At 41.8% G+C, this 22,713-nt stretch overlaps 1 protein-coding gene across 1 annotated transcript in view; it reads left to right on the forward strand.

Annotated features, from left to right (window-relative positions):
• KDM7A (lysine demethylase 7A) overlaps nt 1–22,713 on the forward strand; it is a gene marked incomplete in the record, with an annotated part of 99,805 nt that overhangs the window by 71,524 nt on the left and 5,568 nt on the right. Inside the window, 4 exon segments of the mRNA XM_073621856.1 lie at nt 1,446–1,543; nt 7,959–8,089; nt 13,330–13,526; nt 15,325–15,398. Coding sequence (XP_073477957.1) covers nt 1,446–1,543; nt 7,959–8,089; nt 13,330–13,526; nt 15,325–15,398 — 500 coding nt within the window.

A 22,713-nucleotide genomic window follows, 5' to 3' on the forward strand; every position in this document is an offset into this window, starting at 1 on the left:
ACAAGCACAAAAATTTTCCTCGTACGATACCAGATCGTACAATTTTTGTTTAGTCAGTACAGTTTTCATCTGAAAATACAATACAAATGCACCACAACACATGACATCACTTCCAATTTTTTTCTCTGTCGTATGAGAATTTTCGTGACTTTAGTAACCTATTCATAGTTACATAGTAGGTGAGGTTGAAAAAAGACACACGTCTATCAAGTCCAACCCATGTGTGTGATTATATGTCAGTATTACATTGTATACTCCTGTATGTTGTGGTCGTTCAGGTGCTTATCTAATAGTTTCTTGAAACTATCGATGCTCCCCGCTGAGACCACCGCCTGTGGAAGGGAATTCCAGATCCTTGCCGCTCTTACAGCAAAGAACCCTCTACGTAGTTTAAAGTTAAACCTCTTTTTTCTTCTAATTTTAATGAGTGGACACGAGTCTTGTTAAACTCCCTTCTGCGAAAAAGTTTTATCCCTATTGTGGGGTCACCAGTACGGTATTTGTGTATTGAAATCATATCTCCTCTCAACCTTTCCTCATAACTAATATCCTCCAGACCCTTTATTAGCTTTGTTGCCCTTCTTTGTACTCGCTCCATTTCCAGTACATCCTTCCTGAGGACTGGTGCCCAGAACTGGACAGCATACTCTAGGTGCGGCCGGACCAGAGTCTTGTAGAGCAGGAGAATTATCGTTTTATCTCTAGAGTTGATCCCTTTTTAATGCATGCCAATATTCAGTTTACTTTGTTAGCAGCAGCTTGGCATTGCATGCCATTGCTGAGCCTATTATCTACTAGGACCCCCAGGTCCTTTTCCTTCCTAGATTCCTCCAGAGGTCCCCCCCCCCCCCCCCCCCCCCCCCCCCCCCAGTGTATAGATTGCATTCATATTTTTTCACCCAAATGCATTATTTTACATTTTTCTACATTGAACCTCATGTAGTTGCCCACCCCGTTAATTTGTTCAGATATTCAATTTCTTCTTGCAACTAGCAAGCGAAAAAGGTCTGTCTGTCTGTCCGATTCTCGATCGGGTGTATGGGCTTTAAGACTTATATTTGGACCTGAGCAGTGGTGATGGCCAATATTGTGTGTACGCTGCATTATGGCAACCTTTTCTACAGGATTTTGCTAGTCCCTTATAAGCCCATGTGCGCCATGGGCTTTAAATATTTTGTCCCCCCACCCCCCCCCCCCCCCCCCCCAAAATAAATGAACGCTACTGATTTAGTTCCTGATCTCACAGAAGATATATAATTTGATATCCTTCACTACATTTCCATCTCGTCTTGTTTTAAAACGTCTAATGACATACTAGTTTTTAAAAGTGAGGCACTTGGTCAGTCTTGTCTGAAACTATTTTCTTTACTTTCTGGTAACTGGTCATGGAATAGCTGATTTTATTTTTGTTTACATTTTTTTGTCAAACTCTTTATTTTTTCCAGTGTTTTTCGAAAGTGTCAAGTCGGAACTCAGGAATGGAACCTCAGAATATTCCGATATTTCTGATTCTGAAGGATCCGAAGCAAATTGCACTAACCAGGTATGCGCATAGAATAGTTGAATTTGTTTGAGTTTAAAAGTGTGTATGTAATGGCTGTTTACAGCTTCAGTTTTGGCTTGTGGTGATTAGTTGTCAGGTCTTTAAGTGGTTGTGGATCTACCAATGCTAAAATTGCTTGTTTGCAGTTCCATGGCAGTACGCCACACCTGAACTGTGTACAATCAAGTGACATTAGTTTGTGATTTCTATATTGGTTTCTAAAAACAGCTGCATTATCCTCCAGGTGCGTTGTCTTGCATTAAAGGGGTTGTAAAGGTAATTTTTTTTTTTTTTTTTTTATAACAAACATGTTATACTTGACTCCACTCTTTTTGCACAGAGTGGCCCGACCCTGGTCTTCTGGGGTCCCTTGGCGGCTGTCTCAGCTCCTCCGCACAAGAACTAAACACCTTCATGCGAACTCTCTCGCATGGTGTTTAGTTCTTGCGGGGGTACTCCCATGATACAGCCGGCGGCTATAGCCGCTCACTGTATCACTCAACCCCGCCCTCCCGGCGCGCTGTATCATTGGATGTGATTGACAGCAGCGTGAGCCAATGGCTGCGCTGCTTTCAATCCATCCACTCTAGCAAATCAGTGGCCAGGCTGAGAGGCGAAGAGGAAATCGGGGTGAGCGCAGCAGGTGAAACGGGCTCAGGTAAGTAAAATGGCGGGGCTGAGGGGGCTGGTATTGTCGGATGTTTTTTCACCTTAATGGATAGGATGCATTAAGGTGAAAAAACATGAACCTTTACAACCCCTTTAAGTGTCGCAGTTGATTGAATCCAAGCCAACACTGAGAATGAAGTCTTACATTCTGAAAGGGGCAGGACCTACCTACTCAATGTTTCATTTTTTTTCACCCAGGCATTTGTGCAATTCACCAGTTTTCTTCACTATTTATGGTGACTTGGGAAGACTTTTTATTTATCACTTCAATGCAAAAGAGACATTCCTAACGTCCACTGTGTATTCCTGACTGTTTTTAACATACAGAAATCCCAGTAGTAAACCCTGGCTAATGACCACCAGTAAGGTTTATTCCTGCTTTAGGATGTTTGAATCCAATTGTTGGTAAAGCAGACTGAGTGAGAGAGAAGTATGCAGTGGAATCCGCAAACAGAGCTCATTGCACAAGTGAGGAGCTCTGTGAAATCTAGCTGCAGTCAGGGAGATGGCTTTGGCTGGTTCGTCAGTTTTACTTGTTGCCTGTAATTTTTCATAGCAAAATTTTACATCAGCCAGTTGCAAAAATACACAGTAAGTCAGAGAAGGTTGAAGTTATTGATGATAAAACTATAAACAGTTGTGACCAAATACCGCTTCTAGTTTAAGCATTTGTCTGCCTAGATCTTCTGTTAGGGACACCAGCAGTGATTGAGAGTTGAGCAGCAGAGTATCCAGCTGATCCACTTGCCACAAAGGAAACCCTACCCTCACTATTTCAGGGGTAGGCAACCTTTGAGAGGTGGAGATTTACCTGAACAACATAAGAGATAACTGGGGTTTGTGGCCTAAACTAACTCGTAAGGAAAACTCAGAAAAAATATTTAAAAAAGTCACTGTAAAAGTATAATATAGATGTCTTGGGAGCTACCAATGAAGTGTCCAAAGAATGTTTTAAACATAAGGGAACCAATCCACAGCCATTAAGCATATTCACACTCCCATAATCTGTGTAAAAAATATTAAACAAATGCAGCAATGTCACTCAGGTGAAAAAAATATATATAATTGCTGTGGGCAATGCACGAGTGGACATTGGAGCAACTTGAATTCCCAAACCAAGAATATAAATGGTGAAAAAATATATAAATGAAATACTTGTTAACCACTTGCCGCTCGCCATATAGAAAAATGACGGCAGCAAAGTGGTTTCAATATCCTGACCGGACATCATACGACGTGATCAGGATATTGAGCCGCCGCGCGCCCCCGGGGGCACGCATCGCGCAATCGTTTTTGAGGTGTGTCAGTCTGACACACTGCAACTCCGATCTAGGTAAAGAGTCTCTGATAGACTATTTACCACGTGATCAGCTGTGTCCAATCACGGCTGATCACGTTGTGAATAGGAAAAGCTGGTGATCGGCTTTTCCCCACTCTGACAGATGCGAGTAGAGGAGAGCCGATCGGCTGCTCTCCTGTTTATCAGCACAGCCCCCTCTCGGATCCCACCCAGGACCACCAGGATGGCTATCCGCACTGGACCACCAGGTATGCCCCCTAGACCCCAGGCAGCTGCCAATCTGTGCCCTGGCAGCTGCCAATCTGTGCCCACACCAATGCCTACCACTGCCGCCTATCAGTGCCCAGCAGTGCCACCCATAAGACCCAATCTTTGCAGCCTATCAGTGCCCATTGTCAGTGCCCACTCATTGGTACCACCTCATCGGTACCACCTTATCAGTGCCCATCAATGAAAGTGAAAACTTACTTATTTACAAAATTTTTTAACAGAAACAAAAGCAAAACTTTTATTTTTTCAAAATTTTCTCTTTTTTTTATTTTTTTTTTATTTGTTTAGCAAAAAATAAAAACCGCAGAGGTGATCAAATACCACCAAAAGAAAGCTCTATTTGTGGGAACAAAATGATAAAAATTTAGTTTGGGTACAGTGTAGCTGTAAAAATTCTTAATTTCAGCAAGTCCACAGTGTAAAAAAAAAAAAAAAAAAAGATAGATATATATAGCTAGATATAGATATAGATATATAGATAGATATAGATATATAGATAGATATATTATGGTATCCCATAAAGTGACTCTGTGATGATGATCCAAATAATATTAACCGTGATTTCACACACGTGCCCCCCGAACACCCCCCAGGGCTCACCTCCAATCGTGTGACCGCACAATTTAGTTTGGTCCACAACAACGGCTGAGCCACCTCTGGGCTCTAAGTAGCAGGATTTACAGGCTCCCCCAGGGGTAATCCAAAGATGGTATCCTCAATTTAAAATTCAAGAGAGGCAAGATAGTGCATTATCGTTTAAATATTGAAATTTTATTGTAGGTAATCGGGGTACTCACACTTTATGGGTGCTTGCAGTGCACCAGGCTACAGAAAACATACAATGTTAAAATCCTCTCCAAATGGTTTGCAGGCTTGTGTGAATCAGCAGCTAGCACAGAGGGCCCCGAGGAAGACATGTGATCGTCCTGTGTCGTCACGCGTGGGGGGGGACGGGCCAGGGCAGTGGAGGAGACCGTCACTTGCTCTCGCTGCTGATTACTAATTAGAGCCCAGAGGTGGTTCAGCCGCTGTTGTGGACCAAACTTAATTGTGCGGTCACACAATTGGGAGGTGAGCGCAGTCACAAGACACGGGGGGGGGGGAGCACGTGTGTGAAGTCATGGTTAATGTTTTTTGGTTGTTTAGTTCAATTTATTTTATCTTTCTTTCACCGTGCACTTGCTTAACAAGTATTTTATTTATTTTTATATATATATATATATATATATATATATATATATATATATATATATATATATATATATATATATATATATATATATATATATATATATATATATATATTCTTTGGGAATTCAAGTTGCTCCAACATTCACTCGTGCATTGCCCACGGCAATTATATATATATTTTTTCACCTGAGTGATATATCGCATAGCGCTACATTTGTTTATTTTCACTATAAAAGTATAGACTTGGCCTACCTTTTAAAAGTGGACAGTTGGTGAAATATCAGGGGTCTAAACAGACCCTTGACCTAAATTTTGAGACAGAGAAAATAGATTGAGGACACAGTCCACTATGTCTGCACAGAATGAACAGAAAGAGCTTTGCAGTCTTCCTATTCATTCACAAATTGAAGCATTGTAGACTTCTTCTTTGTAAATTACTCCCGCAGCGGAATGACTGTAACCACTCCTTCCTGCGGCAGCTGAATTCTGGCGGGAGGTAGAGGAGAAGCCAGCTTTCAGCTGCTGCAGGAGGAAAATAGAGGGGATTGTTGCTGTAAATGCAGGCAAGGAAGGCATGTGATCTACCTGTCACTTGCCCGTAATTGGCGTATTGCGACCCCTGTTATAGAACATGCTTCTGGAAAACCTTTTATTTACCAAAACATGAGATGTTCATTTTGGGGTAGAACTGTTTTTAAATTAACGGTAAAGTAGGTAGTATGATAGACCATGATGGAACTTGTGGTTCTCCAGACATCCTTTTTAGGATTTGTGTGCAGATGTCTAGCTGTTCATGCTGTTTTTAAAGGGTCAATCCTGGAAGCCTGTAGAAAGTCACGTATTTAGGGGAAATGCTTTTAATCAGCTTCCCATGGGGTGGGGAAGGGTCCTAGCTAATCAATACTGAAATCCTTTTTGTTAATAATTTAAAGGTCATTAGATTTCATGATCTCAGTTTCCTCTGCATGCTTCTGTCCCATGTTAATAGTGTTACAAGAAATGTTCCCAGGTCTTGTGGGAATGTTCAAAATCCACAGAGCTTTTGCTGAAGTTTGTTTGCCATCTAGTGGATATTTTGTACAACTACAGCAGGGATCTCCAAATGTTGTAAACAAAGGGCCAGTCTAGTTCACGCTCCTTTTAGGGGGGCCGGACAGTGGGAGTAGAAATCGTCCTGGCATCAGCGGGAGTAAGCAATGCATCTTTGGTATTAGGGGGAGGAATAGCACCACATTGATGTCAGTGTGAGGTAGAGCTGCACAATTCTGGGTAAAATACGATTTTTTTGCTTAGAACAAAGATAATGATTCTTACTGTGTAACATCTTTCACATTATACAAAAAAAAGGGCTAACTTTACAATTTAAAATTTTTTTTTTTTTTTTATAGAAGTGTTTTTTTTTTTCCCAAAAAAAACAGACGACATGCAACGACCGCCATTTTATGCTCTAGGGTCTCTGATAGAGATATATATATATATAGAGAGAGAGAGAGAGAGAGAGAGAGATTGATAAACATTTGCCAGCTTTTTTTTTTTTTTTTTTTTGACAGCTCAGCTCTGCACTGTTTACATAGAATTGCGGAAATGGACGATTAGCATAGTGACGGGGGTTGAATCGAGATTGTAAATTTTTTTTTTTTTTTTAATCGTGCAGCTCTAGCGTGAGGAATAGAACCCCTGTTGGTATCAGTGGGAGTAATAGTGCCCCATCATTGGTATCGGTAGGAGGTATAGTGCCCATCCTTGGTATCAATGGGAGAATTAAACACTTGCCTAATGGGCACTGTTACCCCCTCCTGACCAGGCCAATTGTCAGCTTTCAGCGCTGTCACACTTTGAATGACCATTGCACGGCCATGCAATACACAAATGGAGCTTGTACAATCTCATTTTGATCTATTATCACCCTATGTAGTGCATAGTCATCAATCACATCTCTGTTTTCACCATACAATCTTATATTCTGATTGAAATAGTCGTATTAAAGTATCTCTCTGCTGCTGATCAGTGCAAAATGATCAGTAATCTTCTACCCTGGACGATCAACTCAGTTTAAGTCTGATCTAAATGGAGTCTTAGCAGATTGAGAGGGAGGGCAGTTTGATTGTTCCTGCAGAGACAAGGCTCTCGCGGACATCATTGGATCGAGAGGGGGCTCAGGTAAGCATTAGGGGGGCTGCTGCATCCACAAGGTTGTTTTTTTAAAAAAAACTGGTGCCTTTACAACCACTTTAAGAAATGAACAGGACATTGTTTAGCAGGACATTGGTTTTCTGTTAAAGTATTTGCCTGCTCTAACCACAGCATTTTACATTTATTCTGAAACTTTTATGTATTCTGTTTTATGCAATTTAGTTACAGTGGTCATTTAATCTTGGAAAGGGCAAGTGCTGTAGGAATCGGGAGGCCAAGTCAACACCTTAAACTCAGTGTTCCTCAAACCATTCTTGATTTCATTAGATCAGGCCACCTTCTTTCTTTGCTCCATTGTCCAGTTCTGAAGCTTGTTTTTGCCCATGGACATGGGTCAGTATAGGCACCTAGACCGCTCTGTGTCTACTCGGCCCCTATCCAACAAACTGCCATGCTCTGTGTTTGGACTCCTTTCTACCGCAACCAGCATTAACTTTTTCAGTAGTTTTGAACTACAGTAGCTCTTCTATTGGATCAGACTACACCGGCCAGCCTTCACTCCCCATGTACATCAGTTTGCCTTCCTTAGACCCCTTTTGGTAGGTCCTGACCACTGCAGACAGAACATCCCACAAGAGCTGCAGTTTTTGAGTTGCTCTAACCATGTAGTCTAACCATTACAATTTGGCCTTTGTCAGTTGCTCAAACCCTTACTTACCCATTTTTTTCCCCCTGCTTTCAACCCATTAACTTCAGGGACAACATGAATATATCTCTAACCTGCAGCAATTGTAATGTGTATATTGCGTCTGAGTGTTCATCACATCGTCAGTCTGTTTCTTTTGGCTTCAGCAGAAAAGTCCCTCAGAGGATTCAGACAGCTCAGGTGATGAGCAGCCGGAGGAACACACAGCAAGTGTTAAAGAGGACACAACCTGCAACAATGGATTCTACTGGTCAGCTAGTGAAACTTCACAGAAAAGGTGTGTGTTTTTGTTTGTGTGTTTTTTTGTTTGTCCCCCCCCCCCCCCCCCCTTTGTGTACATACAACATTTAATAAATGAGAAATAGTCAAACATAAAAGGTAGATACCCCCCCCAGCACTCATGAAATCACAGAATGTTGTTTCAAAACAACATTAGCTGCCACTATAACAATAAATCAATCACAAAAATATTCTACAGAAGAACTATAACATTAGCTGCGCTGGACAATCACAAAGGATCGAGATAATGTCCCATTTCAAAAATTTAATGGATTGTCCATCAAAAAAGTTCATACGGGGTTAAATCCAGTTGAATACCGTCACCACACCGTGTGTGCAACAATCCCCTAAGATAATGAACTTACCAGACAACCAAAGGTATTACGCTTGTGTTTTAAACAATCTGTCAGCAGGCACTGCGTCTCTCCATCTAGGTATTGCTCACTCCATTACTGACCTTCCACAGGCTAAGGGGCTAAATAAACCTCTGGTGGGTGGTTAGATCCTTCATGTTAAGTAAATCCTCTATCTTATGCAACAATCCTTATCGGTAATACTTCTTCCTTTTAAGCTCATCTTGCATGCAGCCAGCTGCATATAAATATTCCTCTAGCTCATCAGGCTCTGTGTTTGGCCTCCTACATACAACATTGGCAGGGTAATAACTAGTGACAGACAAGCTGGGTGAACATAAATACAGTGGAACCTTGGATTACGAGCATAATCCGTTCCAGGAGAATGCTTGTAATCCAAAGCACTCGCATATCAAAGCGAGTTTCCCCATAGAAGTCTATGGAAACTAAGATAATTCGTTCTGCATTGACTTCAATTGCATGCAATACTGCATGTGGCCAGAGGTGGGGGGGGGGGGCACCGGAGAGCCTCGGAAATACTCAGGGACAGCTCGGCTGAACTCAGAAAGGCTCGGGAACGGAGTGTTTCCGAACAGCTCCGAGCCGTTCCAAGTGTCACTGGTGCCCCTGCACCTCTGGCCAAATGCGGTCCTGCACACCCCATTGGCTTGAATCCTGCTTGTTTTGCGAGACAACACTTGCAAACCGAGTCAGGATTTTTTTAAAAAAGTTGCTCGTCTCAAAACGTTCGTTAACCCCGTTACTCGTAAACCAAGGTTCCACTGTACCCTGATCCTGCCTCTAAAAGTCGCTCAAATCCTTACACTTGCTCATTTTTTTCCTACTTTCAACAAATCAACTTCAGTGACAACATGCTCACTTAATGCCAAAAATAGCCCACCCACTTTCAGATGCCATTGTAATGACAAATGTTATTCACTTTATCTGTCAGTGGTTATAATGTTACAGCTGATTTTAATGGCTGAAGGTGTTTTACCTTAATGCATTCTCTGATCTTCTGAGGGCAGCTTCCGCCCCAGCCCCACTTATACTTACCTGAGCCTGAGCGCGATCCAGCGATGTGCACGAGAGCAGAGGCTCTCTCTCGCGGCTCATTGGCTCAGAGACAGTAGTAGGAGTCATTGGCTCCCAATGCTGTCAAGCACAACCATTGGACACACAGATCGGTGTTCGGAAACGAGCACGCATGTGTGCCCCCATAGCAAGCAGCTTGCTATGGGGGGCACTTGGTGGTGGGAGGAGCCTGGCATGCTGGTGTGGGGCCCAAAAGAGCTGCTCTGTACAAAACAATTGCACACAGCAGGTAAGTATAACATGTTTGCTATTTTAATATAAAAAAATGTAATAAACAAAATACGGAACGTGTACATATGGAATGAGGGATGGCAGAGTATAAGATGAAGAGGTGGGATACGATTATATAATAAGATCTGAATGGAGGGAAAATCGGTCCTGTGGGATAGAGGAGTTATTTTCATATTTTATTTTCTTTGGGAGAGGGGTATGGGAATTTTATACATGAAATATTGTAAAATTGAAGCACAGATATGTGTATCTGCTTTGTAATCGCCTATTTTTTAAAAGAATTTATAAAAATATATAAAAAAATAACTAAAATGTAATAATAAAAAAAAAAAAATCCAGCAATTAAAATCACGTTAAAGTGATCTTATCAGGTTAATTATAGTCTTAAAGGAGGGCCCCTGCTTTTTACTTCTCTGGTATGTCTTTTACCTTTCCTCCATATCCATGGATAGAGGCAATTGTAAGATGGGCCTTTATGTGGTGGTGTAACCTCCAACCTTTCAGAGACCCAGAACCTTACTTTGGAGAAAATTCTGAATTTCCAGCACATTTATTCAAATTTGTCAAGAAATTTAGCTCTGTGTGTGTGTGTGTGTGTGTGTGTGTGTGTGTATATATATGTATGTATGTATATGTGTATATATATATATATATATATATATATATATATATATATATATATATATATATATATATATATATACTTGTATGTATGTATATATATATGTGTGTGTGTGTATATGTATGTATATGTGTGTGTGTATATATATATATATATATATATATATATATATATATATATATATATATATATATATATATATATATATATATATATATATATATAAATTTTTATTTTTTTTCAGTTTAATACAAATATTTCATGAATGTTTTCATTACCACACCTTTTTATTATGTAATTATTAAAAATGTATATCATTATTACTATTGATAACAATAAATACATACAATGATCCTGCCTCTGGATCTAATCCTCTGGGTTCCAGTTGGAACCTGCAGGGCTACCTTAGATGGGATGTCAATGAGCTGACTTTGGAGGCAGTTGTTTACTGCTCAGATTTTCTCACTTGTTACATCTCTGTACAGTGGGACTTATTCATACCATTCTTCCTGAGAATAGTAGAAGGCATGTGCCCCACTTTTTTGTTTCACAAACTGCACATTAAGTATCGGGAGATATTTGCCTATCAATGTTCAGCTTAAGATATTGCCAGATATTCTGATATACCTCCCATAAGGGCAATTATTGTGCTCAACTTCTAAATGGGAGGAACAGTCTGCATGCATAATGAGAACATATGGCTTCCCCATGTGTATACAGTTACAAACTGAAACAAAACATTATTTTTTTATGCTTAATGCCCCATTGAAGCCTTCTACATTTACATGTCTTTAAAAGTCATGTACTCTTGCAAATACCCTTTTTCTCTCTGAAACTACTGCTTCTTTCTCTCACTCTGCCTTGTGCTGGCAGAGCTGAGTAACGACCACACCCCCAACACAAGTGCATTACACAGATTATGTGCACCGGGGCTAACTTTGGTGCTTATTGGACTGTGTTGTCATATGTAGACAGCCTGCAAGCTGCTGTAACAGAGTGGAGGTAAAACTATGGAAATTGGGGTTACAATTTCTATCTTACTGCATATTTGTGTGACTTTCATTCAATTTTGAAGTGGTATTAAACCAAAAATGTATTCTGTAGCTTACTAATCACTAGATGTGGAGGCTGCATTTGTTTTCCTTTTTCCCTCTGTTTACACCTGGTGATCTGGCGAGTAACGCTTCTCCTGTATTAGTGTCCACACCTTGATGAAGGAGAAATAGAGACACCTTTGGGCACCAGCATTGTCAGTCTAGGTGGAGGGAAGTGTTAGATGTACTACTAGCAGCTAACCAATTGAAGCTAAACTCCAGCTCACACTTTTTAAGCAGTTACAGCAACAAATTTGTTCCTTGTGAGATAAAGGTTTTACAGAAATAAAAGCTGATCATTATAATCACCCCTGTCAGTTGCAAATTGTGTCTCAACCCTCTTAACTGTTACATCTGCAGTTGAGCCTTATACTGTTGAAAAACAGATTTACTGGTTACATCACCAGGTAAAAATGAATACATTTTATCGCATCTAAAAATTGCTGATATATAATGTGTGCTCTTGGGTTTAATAGTGCTTTAAGCTGAAAACATTGTATGTGGATTGTAAAAAATTGTAAAATCTACATATTCTCATTGATAACTTTTTCTAATGAACCAAAAGTGATTGGGCCTCCTGATGCTTTCTTTTTGCAAATAAAGCGCATTCTTGGTATGGATATTTCTGTGTGCTTTTTGCGTGCCTAAGTGCAGCAGTTTTAGAAGGATTAAAAAAAAAACTAAACGTTTTACTGGAGACCTCAATATAAGGGAGTTCATCTACATCTGGTAAGCAGTTGGCATGTTCAGTGGTGAAGGAGCACTGAGTGGTCACAGATATTGGAAGGCATTGCTGCATGGAGTTTGTGTGATACAGGACTTTGCATTTAATAACACAAAAAACAAAATAAAAAAAATGAGCAGACTCAATGGACTACTGCGGTCTTTTTCCCTTTTCCGTGTGTCTAAATTTTTCACTGACAATTTTTGGTGCACTATACATATTTTTTTAGCTTGTATTGGCAATGTATTTTTTTGTGTTCATTTTTAAAAAGTTATGATTGTTACCATTTTTACTTAATACAGTATTTAAAGGGAAATGGCAGCACCATTTTTCATTAGTGTTAGGAGGATAGGTTTAGGTTAAAGCTGCACGATTCCGGTTAAAATGAGCATTATAATTTTTTTGCATAGAATAAAGATCACGATTCTTGGCGTAACATCTTTCACATTATACAAAAAATTGGGCTAACTTTTACTGTTTTAGCTTTTTTTTTTTTTTTTTTTTTTTTTTTTTTGTTAGTGAAGTGTATTTTTTTCCCAGAAAATTGTGTTTTAAAAGACCGCTGCACAAATATATTGTGACATAAAATATTGCAACGACCACCATTTTATTCTCTAGGGTCTCTGCTAAAATAATATATATGTTTGGGGGTTCTAAGTAATTTTTCTAGAAAAAATTACTGATTTTAACAAGTGTCAGTAAAAGGCTTGGTCTTTATTTAAGTGGTTAAACTGACCTCATTTGCAGTTCATCTCTTTGATCTCTAAAAAGAACCAAATGATACATTTTCTTTTTTGCCAGCTTTTTTTTTTTTTTTTTTTTTTTTTGACAGTTGTGGGCAGAGAACTGTTCTGCACTTGTCACATGAATCGTGGAAATGCTGGATTAAGATCGTGAGGGGGGTTGAATCGAGATTGCGATTTTCTTACGATTAATCGTGCAGCTCTAGTTTAGGTAAAAGACATATGACTGAGATACAGTAAGGAGAAGATTGTAGATTTACATGTCCCCAGGTTTAAATTAAGCTTTTTCACTTGATCACCTAAACTGTATGCCTGTTGCTCTGCTCTGTTGTTCCTGATGTAAGTTCTTTTTAGTAAACATGTTGTTCTGTTGCAGTGACTATCTCAGCTCGACCAGCATGGAGGAGGACGCGATTGAGGGCATGCTGTCTATGGCATCTTTGCACTACCCTTCTCGGCCTCCTGCAGAGGCAAAGAGCACAGGCTGCAAAATGGGGCGTGTATATCCTCAGCTGCACATCAAGTTCTCTCAGGAGAAGGTGGAATCTCGAGAGCCAGAATTGCTGAAAAATGGTGAGCATGTGTGCCATTTGTCAAGTGACTGAATAGAAGTCTGTGTCCTTGGGGACCAAATCTGTCCTAGCTTTGGGCAGGCTGCCCCTGGAGAGTAAAATACTGGAATTCAAGGGTATAACCAAAGCCATGGCAGCCCAAGCGACTGCCATGGTACCCCTAGGGAAATAGGGGAGCCCAGTCCATTTCAGACCAGGAACTGGATGTTTGCTGGTTCAGGGATTGAGAGAGGCAGACTTTTCTTTGGTACATAGCCAAGTAATTGGGGCCCCTGAACCTGTGCCTGCAAATCCTGTAATGATCTGTTCACACTGCCTGATGGTGACTGTGTTCTGTTTCTGTCACCACCCATGTTGAGGGTATAAAAAAAGACTCCTATATGGGGAGCATTTTAAGCAACCTTGGTGCAATGTATGTCCTTGGTGTAGGCCCCTTCAAAGTTGTTCTTGCATGGAGCTTTTTGGTGTCTAGATAAACATCTGTTGAGTTGATCTAAAAAGGCAGTGTAATGGTAATGTGAAAAATGGCATAACCCATAACAGCCAATCGGATTTCAAATGACTAATGAACGAGCCATCAGAGAAAAATTCTAAATTCAATCCTATCAATATTCCTATCAAAATAATATCCTATCCTATTCAATCCGGTACCAGATTCTGAGTGCACCAATTTTAGTAAAAATCTACCCCACTATTCCTCTAGTTTATGTAGCTAAATTAGACTAGATCAGGGTCAGGTTATACCTTTTACAGCAGCTCTCAGACTGGGAGAGGATGAGGAGCAGTACTAATAGCATGTCAGTTCACAAGTGCTGACAAAAAACATGCCTACATTCCCGCCAGCTTTGGAGGTTACAAAATACCTGAAGTGGTATAGGAATGAGAATATAAGGATGGCACAGATATCAGAGGATGGGAAAATGCCAAATTTGCAGGTAATAGGTTTTGAGTATAAAAATGGCTACAATACCAGCAGTTAAAGTCATTTATAGAAGAAAAAATATTGAGGATAAATAGACCATTAACTAAATTTGAAAAAATATTTAGTAGAAGAAAAGAACCCAATTAAGAAACTTTCAAAGATATATGATCTACTACTCCCATCTGATTCCCTTAGAGAACTAACAGGAATGAAAAAATGGGAAAAAGAAATGGGATTTTCAATAGGAGATGAAGAATGGGGAAACATTTTTGAAATAATACACAAAACTACTATAGTAAATATCAGGAGAGAAACTATAAGATTGCAATGAGATGGTATAGGTGTCCAGTAGCATTAAAAAAATGAACAAGGGAATCTCGGAGACCTGTTGGAGATGTAAGATGGAGAGAGGTACAGTGGATCATATTTGGTATGGGTGTCAGAAGGTGAGGGAATTTTGGAATAAGATTTTCGAGATCTATCAGAATGTATCAGGAATAGTAGTGAATCCAAGTATAAAAACCTCTTTATTTTCTGACATGAGATTCAACAAAAAAAATCAAAGGACATTTTGCATTTTATGACATCTGCGGCTAGAACAATAATAGCACGTAAATGGAAAGAAGAAAAAGAACCAACAATTGCAGAATGGCTATGTGAAATGAGCGAAATTCATTACATGGAAAAACAGATGAGAAGAAGGATATATAAGGTATATAATAAATAAATTGCCAGAAATATGGCAAAGATGGGGATGAGTTTCGGCTCTCAAAGGAAGTGAAGAAATTTATATAATGAAGGGGAACAGGCCTATTTATCCTATTTATGTATTCCACTATGCATCTCCCCTTAGTGACTTTTTTTTTTTTTTATACAGGTCACAGTGGCAAAGATGACTCCAGTACAGGGTGGAGCAGTAATATGGACCTTTCATGTGGGTCAGATCCTCAGGTGAGAGAAGCATCCCTTATAGAAGTTGAGCATTAGACAAGAGGGGCTTTCAAAGAAGTGTTTGTTTAATTTGTGTGTGTGTGTGTGTGTGTGTGTGTGTGTGTGTGTGTGTGTGTGTGTGTATATATATATATATATATATATATATATATATATATATATATATATATATATATATATATATATATATATATATATATATATATATATATATATATATATATTATACTCTTTTGTTTGGTCATCTCATAACACTTTTGGTTAAACACAGCAATTGGATCTTTAGGAGGGAGCAGGGGTGAGGGAGCGTGACACGAAAAATTCTGGAGTCGCAAGATTCTGAAGTTCAGGTAGCATTCAACTATCTGCCTTTTTCTGGTCAGGGAAGCTGGGTTGTGAAAGCAGGAAACATCTGTCTGGCTTTAACTTTTATTAACCACTTCAGCCCCAGGAGGTTTACCCCCTTCATGACCAGGCCTTTTTTTTGTGATACGGCACTGCGTTATTTTAACTGACAATTACGCGGTCGTGTGACGCTCTACCCAAACAAAATTGATGTCCCTTTTTCCCAAGGCGTCTTTCAGGACAGCACCTGAGAGATAGCGACTCCACCCACCGGAAACAGGAAATACCTTCTTCCTCCAAACTTTAAAGGGAGGCGCCTCCCTACCATACCTCAGTTTTTGTGTTTCCTCCGGCCCGGAGGGAACATCTTTTTGAAGGGGAGTCAAGGTCTCTCAGATGCCTGGGAGACAGGGCTTCTTTTTCATTTTTTCCTCCTTTTTGGAGACCCGCTGTCCTCCCGGCCTACCCAAGCCTTGGCAGCGGTAGCAATCGGGCTCCTCTTCCCCTCCTGGTGCTCGGGGAGAGCCGTAGACCCGGTGATCCGCGCGGTCATAGGAGCGGCGGTGCGCGTGCGCCGCCGCCATGTTTTTTTGGCAGGCGCGGCGGAAGTGACAAGGCGGGTCACTGGGTCAGCAGAAGCGTCATTTCCGGCGTGGATGCGAGAGGGGAGGAGGGAGGACAGGAACTGGCGCCTACTTCCGCTTCCGGTCCGGTGCAGATGCACTATGGGAGTCCGGAAGCGGCATATGAAGCCACAGGTGGAGAGCTGCACACCAGAGATGGAGGACTCAGCGTCTGCAGCGGTGGGGACAGGCACAGGCGCCAGTAAAGCTCAGGTAGGAGCAGCAGTTTAAGTCTGCCTTTCTTCCTTTTCCTGGGTTTGGTCTATTTTCTTTTTTCTTACCCCCTAGTGGCAAGGGGCCTGTCTGGGCACTGGAGGCTGACTGGTTTCTTCTTAGTGCACCTGTGGGTGATTCTTGTGTAGCTGAGACCGGGTCTCACTAAAAGGTCCCCTGGTTTTTTTCCCTTTTTTGTTTTTTCTCTCACAGGCTAAAAGCTCTGACCCAAAAAAGAGATGTCCTTCTTGCAGGGCCAAAATGGGAGAAAATTGGAAAAAAGTCTTATGCAGTACATGCATCACTTCTTTAGTTAAGGAGGAATCAGCTTCGGTTTGTGATGATCTGGTTGCCTCTGTAAAGAAGGAACTATACGCCACGATTCAGACTTTTCGTGACTCTTTAGTTAATCCAGCTGCTAGTCAGCCATCCACTTCTGAGGCTTCCCAGGGTTCTATTTCTTTCCCCATGGTAGAAGTTTTACCTGAAGGCCCCCCTATCAGGGAAGAGCAGTCCCCTACTCCTTCCGTTAAGGATTCGGAGGAGGAGGGTGAGGAAGCGGAGGTGGCTCCTTCCAAATTTAAGCTTTCCCTAGAGGAGGTAGACGGACTCCTTAAGGCTATCCATGTTACACTTGGCTTAAGTGAGGAAAAGAAGGAGTTATCTCTTCATGACCGCATGTATGCAGGGTTAAATGAGCCTAAGGGGCGAACATTTCCAGTTCATTCGGTCATTTCTGACGCCATTACTAAAGAATGGCAAGATCCAGAGAAAAAGCCCTTTTTTTCCAGAGCCCACAAAAGGCGCTTCCCTTTTGAGGAGGACCCTTCTGCGGTGTGGAATAAGGTGCCCAGGTTGGATGCGGCCTTTTCACAGGTCTCAAGATCCACAGACCTGTCTTTTGAAGACATGGGTGTTCTAAGGGATCCAATGGACAAACGCATGGATCTTTTGCTCAAAAGATCATGGCAATCAATCATGAGCAATTTAAAACCAGCAATGGCCACAACCTGTGTAGCCAGGAATCTGGAATACTGGGTGAACCAACTTAGATCTCATATAGTGGCAGATTCCCCCAAGCAGGAGATCTTAGATTCCTTTCCTACCCTGATTTCTGCGGTTGCTTATATTGCTGATGCTTCGGCTGAAGCTATCAAGATGTCAGCTAGGTCTGCAGCTTTAGCAAATGCTGCGAGAAGAGCTTTATGGCTAAAAACCTGGCCAGGTGATACAGCTTCAAAGAGTAAACTTTGTGGTATCCCCTTTTCAGGTGACCTTCTTTTTGGCCCAGATCTAGATAATATCCTAGACAGAACTGCCGATAAGAAGAAGTCCTTTCCGGTCAAAAAAGAAAAAGCAGACCCCAAAACGTCTTTTTCGACCTCAAAAAACTCAGCAGCAACAGCAGGAAAGTAAGTTTCAGGGCAGGAGGAAAAATTGGTCTGCGCAAAAGGCGAAGGGCAAAGGTGGAATTCTCTTCCGTCCTCCTTCACAGGCCGAAAACTCACAATGACTCATCTCTGCGGGTCGGCGGAAGATTACGAGAGTTTCTTCCGCAGTGGTCAGTGATAACTACAAATCAGTTTATTCTGACCACTCTCTCGCAGGGTTATACTCTCGAGTTCGCCAGAAGCCCCCCAAGAAGGTTTCTGGTAACAAATGCTCCTCGAGATCCAATGAGGGCCCTGGCCATGAAATCCTCTCTGGAGGAACTAATGCAACAGGGTGTAGTAATCCCAGTGCCACCAGAGGAATGGCACGAGGGCTTCTATTCACATGTCTTCCTGGTAAAAAAACCAACAGGAAGATTTCGTTTAATTCTAAATTTAAAGCCACTAAACAGAGCCATCAAATACAGAAGGTTCAGGATGGACTCAATTTTCACCGCCAGAAATATTCTGACTCCAGGTTGTTTCATGGCGTCAGTGGATTTAAAAGATGCATACCTGCATATTCCAATCTCATCCCAGTCCCAGGGGTTTCTCAGGTTGGCGGTAAGGTTGGAAGGCAGAATTCAGCATCTGCAATTCAGAGCCCTACCCTTCGGGCTATCATCCGCACCCCGAATTTTTACCAAAGTAATGGCAGAGGCCCTAGCTCCGCTGCGTCTTCAGGGAATCGCAGTAATTCCTTACTTAGACGATCTGCTATTTTTCGCCCCCTCAAGAGAGGAGCTGAGGAGCAATTTAAGCAGAGCATGCAGCCATTTGGAGTCTCTAGGTTGGATCCTAAATCTCCAAAAATCTTCCCTGGAACCATCTCAGGAGATTCGGTTTCTAGGGTATATAATAAATTCGGTAAGCCAAAAAATTTTTCTTCCTTCAGAGAAGAAAGGAAAAATCCAGGATACAGTGTCTTTTTTGCAGACCAACCAGCAGCTGACGGTAAGATTGGTCATGTCAGCCCTGGGGGTTCTGACTTCGTCAATGCCAGCTGTTCAGTGGGCAAGACTACACTTCAGACATCTGCAGGCTTTTCTTCTGAGATCTTGGGATCACAATTTAGAATCCCTAGACTCAGAGGTAAGAGTTCCAACCCAAGTGAAGAGGTCACTATGGTGGTGGAAAAGGCAGGATATCCTATCGGAGGGGTTGGTCTGGGCCTTTCCAATCGAAAAAAGGCTGACAACCGATGCCAGTTCCTGGGGTTGGGGAGCCCACCTAGAAAAAGGTTTCACTCAGGGAAACTGGTCCAGGAAAGAGGCGACCAAGTCCTCAAACTGGAGAGAGCTCAAGGCGATCGACTTGGCTCTGAAGTCATTTGCTCAGGGGCTTCAGGCCCAGCATGTTCAAATACTAACAGACAATGCCACGGCAGTGGCTTACATAAACAGGCAGGGAGGTACAAGGAGCAAATCGCTGCAAGTACTAGCCATGAGCATTCTCCGTTGGGCAGAAGGACACTTGCTGTCGTTATCAGCAGTCCATCTAAAGGGATCCCTGAACGGAGTGGCGGATTTCCTGAGCAGAAACCCCATTCGGGAAGCAGAATGGTCGCTGTACCCAGAGGTTTTCGCCATGATTGTCGAGAAGTGGGGGCTGCCAGAGGTGGACCTGTTCGCCTCAAAGGAGAATGCCTTGGTTCCGCAATTTTTTTCCCTAAGCAATCACGACGGGTCACTAGGAACAGATGCCTTGGCGTATCCATGGAGATTCCAAGAAGGGCTTGGTTTTCAACCGTTCTGAAAATGGCGGTCAGGCCTTATTGGCATCTGCCCCTCAGGCACGATTTACTATTTCAGGGACCGGTAAATCACCCAGAGGTAGCCACTTTGGCGCTCACTGCTTGGTATCTGAAGAGCAGCTCTTAAGGAGCAAAGGTTTTTCCAACCGGTTAATCTCTACGCTATTATCCAGTAGGAAAAGGGTGACTAGAAATATCTATTCCAAGGTCTGGAAGGTTTACAATACGTGGTGTAATTCATCTGACCAGGACCCAGGGAGTCTCGTTACCATTCTGGAATTTTTACAGGTTGGTGCTGACAAGGGACTAGCAGTTAGTACCTTGAAGGTACAGGTGGCTGCGCTAGCAGTGTTCCTAGAAAGATCTGTGGCCTCAGATCCATTGGTAACCAGATTTTTCAGATCCCTTACGAGATCCAGACCAGCACCACTTAGGTTGTTTCCCAAATGGGATCTGTCGATAGTCCTCCAGGCTCTAACAAGGAGTCCCTTTGAACCTTTGGAAGAAGCGCCACTTAGATATCTCACTTTTAAGTCTGTGTTTCTGATTGCCATGGTCTCTGCACGAAGGATCAGTGAGCTTAATGCTTTATCAGTTAAGGAACCCTATTTATCTATCTTCCCAGATAGGGTTATACTTAGAACAGATCAGAAATTCTTACCAAAGGTAGCTTCAGTACAAAATCGTGTTCAGGACATTGTACTTCCGACCTTCTGCCCCAACCCAGTAGGGGAGAAGGAGACTTGTTTTCACATGTTGGATGTTAGAAGAGTTTTGTTATGTTACCTGGAAAGGACAAAGCTCTTTAGACGTTCAGATTCTCTGTTTGTGTTATTTTCAGGCAACAGGAAAGGTTGCCAGGCTTCTAAAATCTCTTTAGCAAGGTGGCTGAAGCTAGCCATTTCAGAGGCTTATTCGCATGCAGGCGTGTCTCCTCCTGCAGGAATTTCTGCACACTCAACAAGAGCATTAGCGGCCACTTGGGCAGAGAGAGCTGGTGCCACCCCTGAACAAATCTGCAAGGCGGCAACTTGGTCAAGTTTTCACACATTCGTGAAACATTACAGGCTGGACCTCACATCTGCTAATGATCAGGCGTTTGGCAGAAAGGTCCTGCAAGCTGTTGTCCCGCCCTAAGGGGGTAAGTCTCTGTTATCCTCTCAGGTGCTGTCCTGAAAGACGCCTTGGGAAAAACCAAGTTAGACTTACCGGTAACTTGTTTTCCAGAAGTCTTTCAGGACAGCAACATCCCGCCCTATTGTATTGTATATACTATGCTGTGACTAACGTATGTGTTTATGTGTTCCAGCCGGGGCCGGAGGTCTTCTCTACTACAACTGAGGTATGGTAGGGAGGCGCCTCCCTTTAAAGTTTGGAGGAAGAAGGTGTTTCCTGTTTCCGGTGGGTGGAGTCGCTATCTCTCAGGTGCTGTCCTGAAAGACTTCTGGAAAACAAGTTACCGGTAAGTCTAACTTGGTTTTTTTCCCCCCACAAATATAGCTTTCTTTTGGTGGTATTTGATCACCTCTGCAGTTTTTTTTTATTTTTTGCGCTATAAATTAAAAGACTGACCATTTTGGAAAAGAAAAACTTTACTTTTTGCTATAAAATATACCCAATAAAAACAAAATGTGAAAAATTAAATGTCATCAATTTTAGGCCAATATCTATTCTGTTACATATTTTTGTTTAAAAAAAATCCCAATAGGCGTATATTAGGTTTGCACAAAAGTTATAGCATCTACAAACCTATGGGATATTTTTATTTATTTTTACTAGTAATGACATGCGGCGGACAAATCGGATACTAACTGACACTTTTTTGGGACCAGTGAAAGCAATGCAATGATCAGTGCTAAAAAAAAAATATGCACTGTCGCTGTACAAATGACCCCAGCAGGGAAGGGGTTAACATCAGGGGAGATAAAAGGGTAAAATGTGTCCCAAGGAAGTGCTGAAAACCTGGAAGTAAACCTCACGTACAGGTACGCGATTTCGACTGTAGGAGCCACCGCCCCAGAGTACATATACTTGGGGAGGTCAGCAACAGGTTGAAAGCTAAGTTCACGTTAAAAAATAAAATAAAATGCACGTTCCTTTTTTTTATTTATTTTTTTATATATATTTCTAATGAGCCTGCAGAACATTGCATCCGTGATCAGGAGGTTACGAGTGCAATGTCAGGCTCCTACAGATTATCAGGATAGCTGTATGCCCATACCTCCGATAGGCAGGCAGTTACTTGAGTGCAGGAATATCAGTGAAGTACCAGAGCGCTCACCAAAACCCTGATAGTTTATTGACAACTATGAGCTACTACAGCCGCAATGGCTGACGGTACTTGTAGACTATTCATTCACAGGAAACTGTCCGCATTGTTTTCAAATTGTAACAGGGGATGCAGGGAGAAGATCTTGGACCTTGGTAAGCAGTTTTAGGTCAGTAGTTAAGCGAGAAATGGGGCGATAGGACTCTGGCTGATCAGGATCCTTTCCCAGCTTCAATAGAACCACTACTGTTGTTTCATACTTGGAGGATGGAAGAAATCCCCGCTCCTTTGCAGCTTTGTTTGTAGCAAGTAATTCTGATAAAAGCATATCCCTGAATTTTTTTATAAAATTCTATCAGTAACCTGTCGCTACCCGGGCCTTTGGTGTTAGGAACTGTGGCCATGGGCTAGCTGTAATTCCTCCAGAGTAATAGAAGCGTTTTATTGCTTCATATCCAGTCCGGTAAGCTGTGGGAGTTGAATGCTATTAAGAAAATCGGCTAGATCGTCCACAGAATAGGAAACCTTAGACAAATATACATCAATAAAGGGAGTGGAACCCTTGCATAATAGAGGGAGTATCCGTGGCAATCTGTGTTGGGGACATCTTGTGTATGAAGGAGAGCAGTTGCTGAGATTTAGCTATCATAGATAACATGTGCCTGGTCTTTTCCCCCTCTTC

The sequence above is a fragment of the Aquarana catesbeiana genome, linkage group LG03 (assembly GCF_042186555.1).
Source record: "Aquarana catesbeiana isolate 2022-GZ linkage group LG03, ASM4218655v1, whole genome shotgun sequence".
Lineage (NCBI taxonomy): Eukaryota > Metazoa > Chordata > Amphibia > Anura > Ranidae > Aquarana > Aquarana catesbeiana.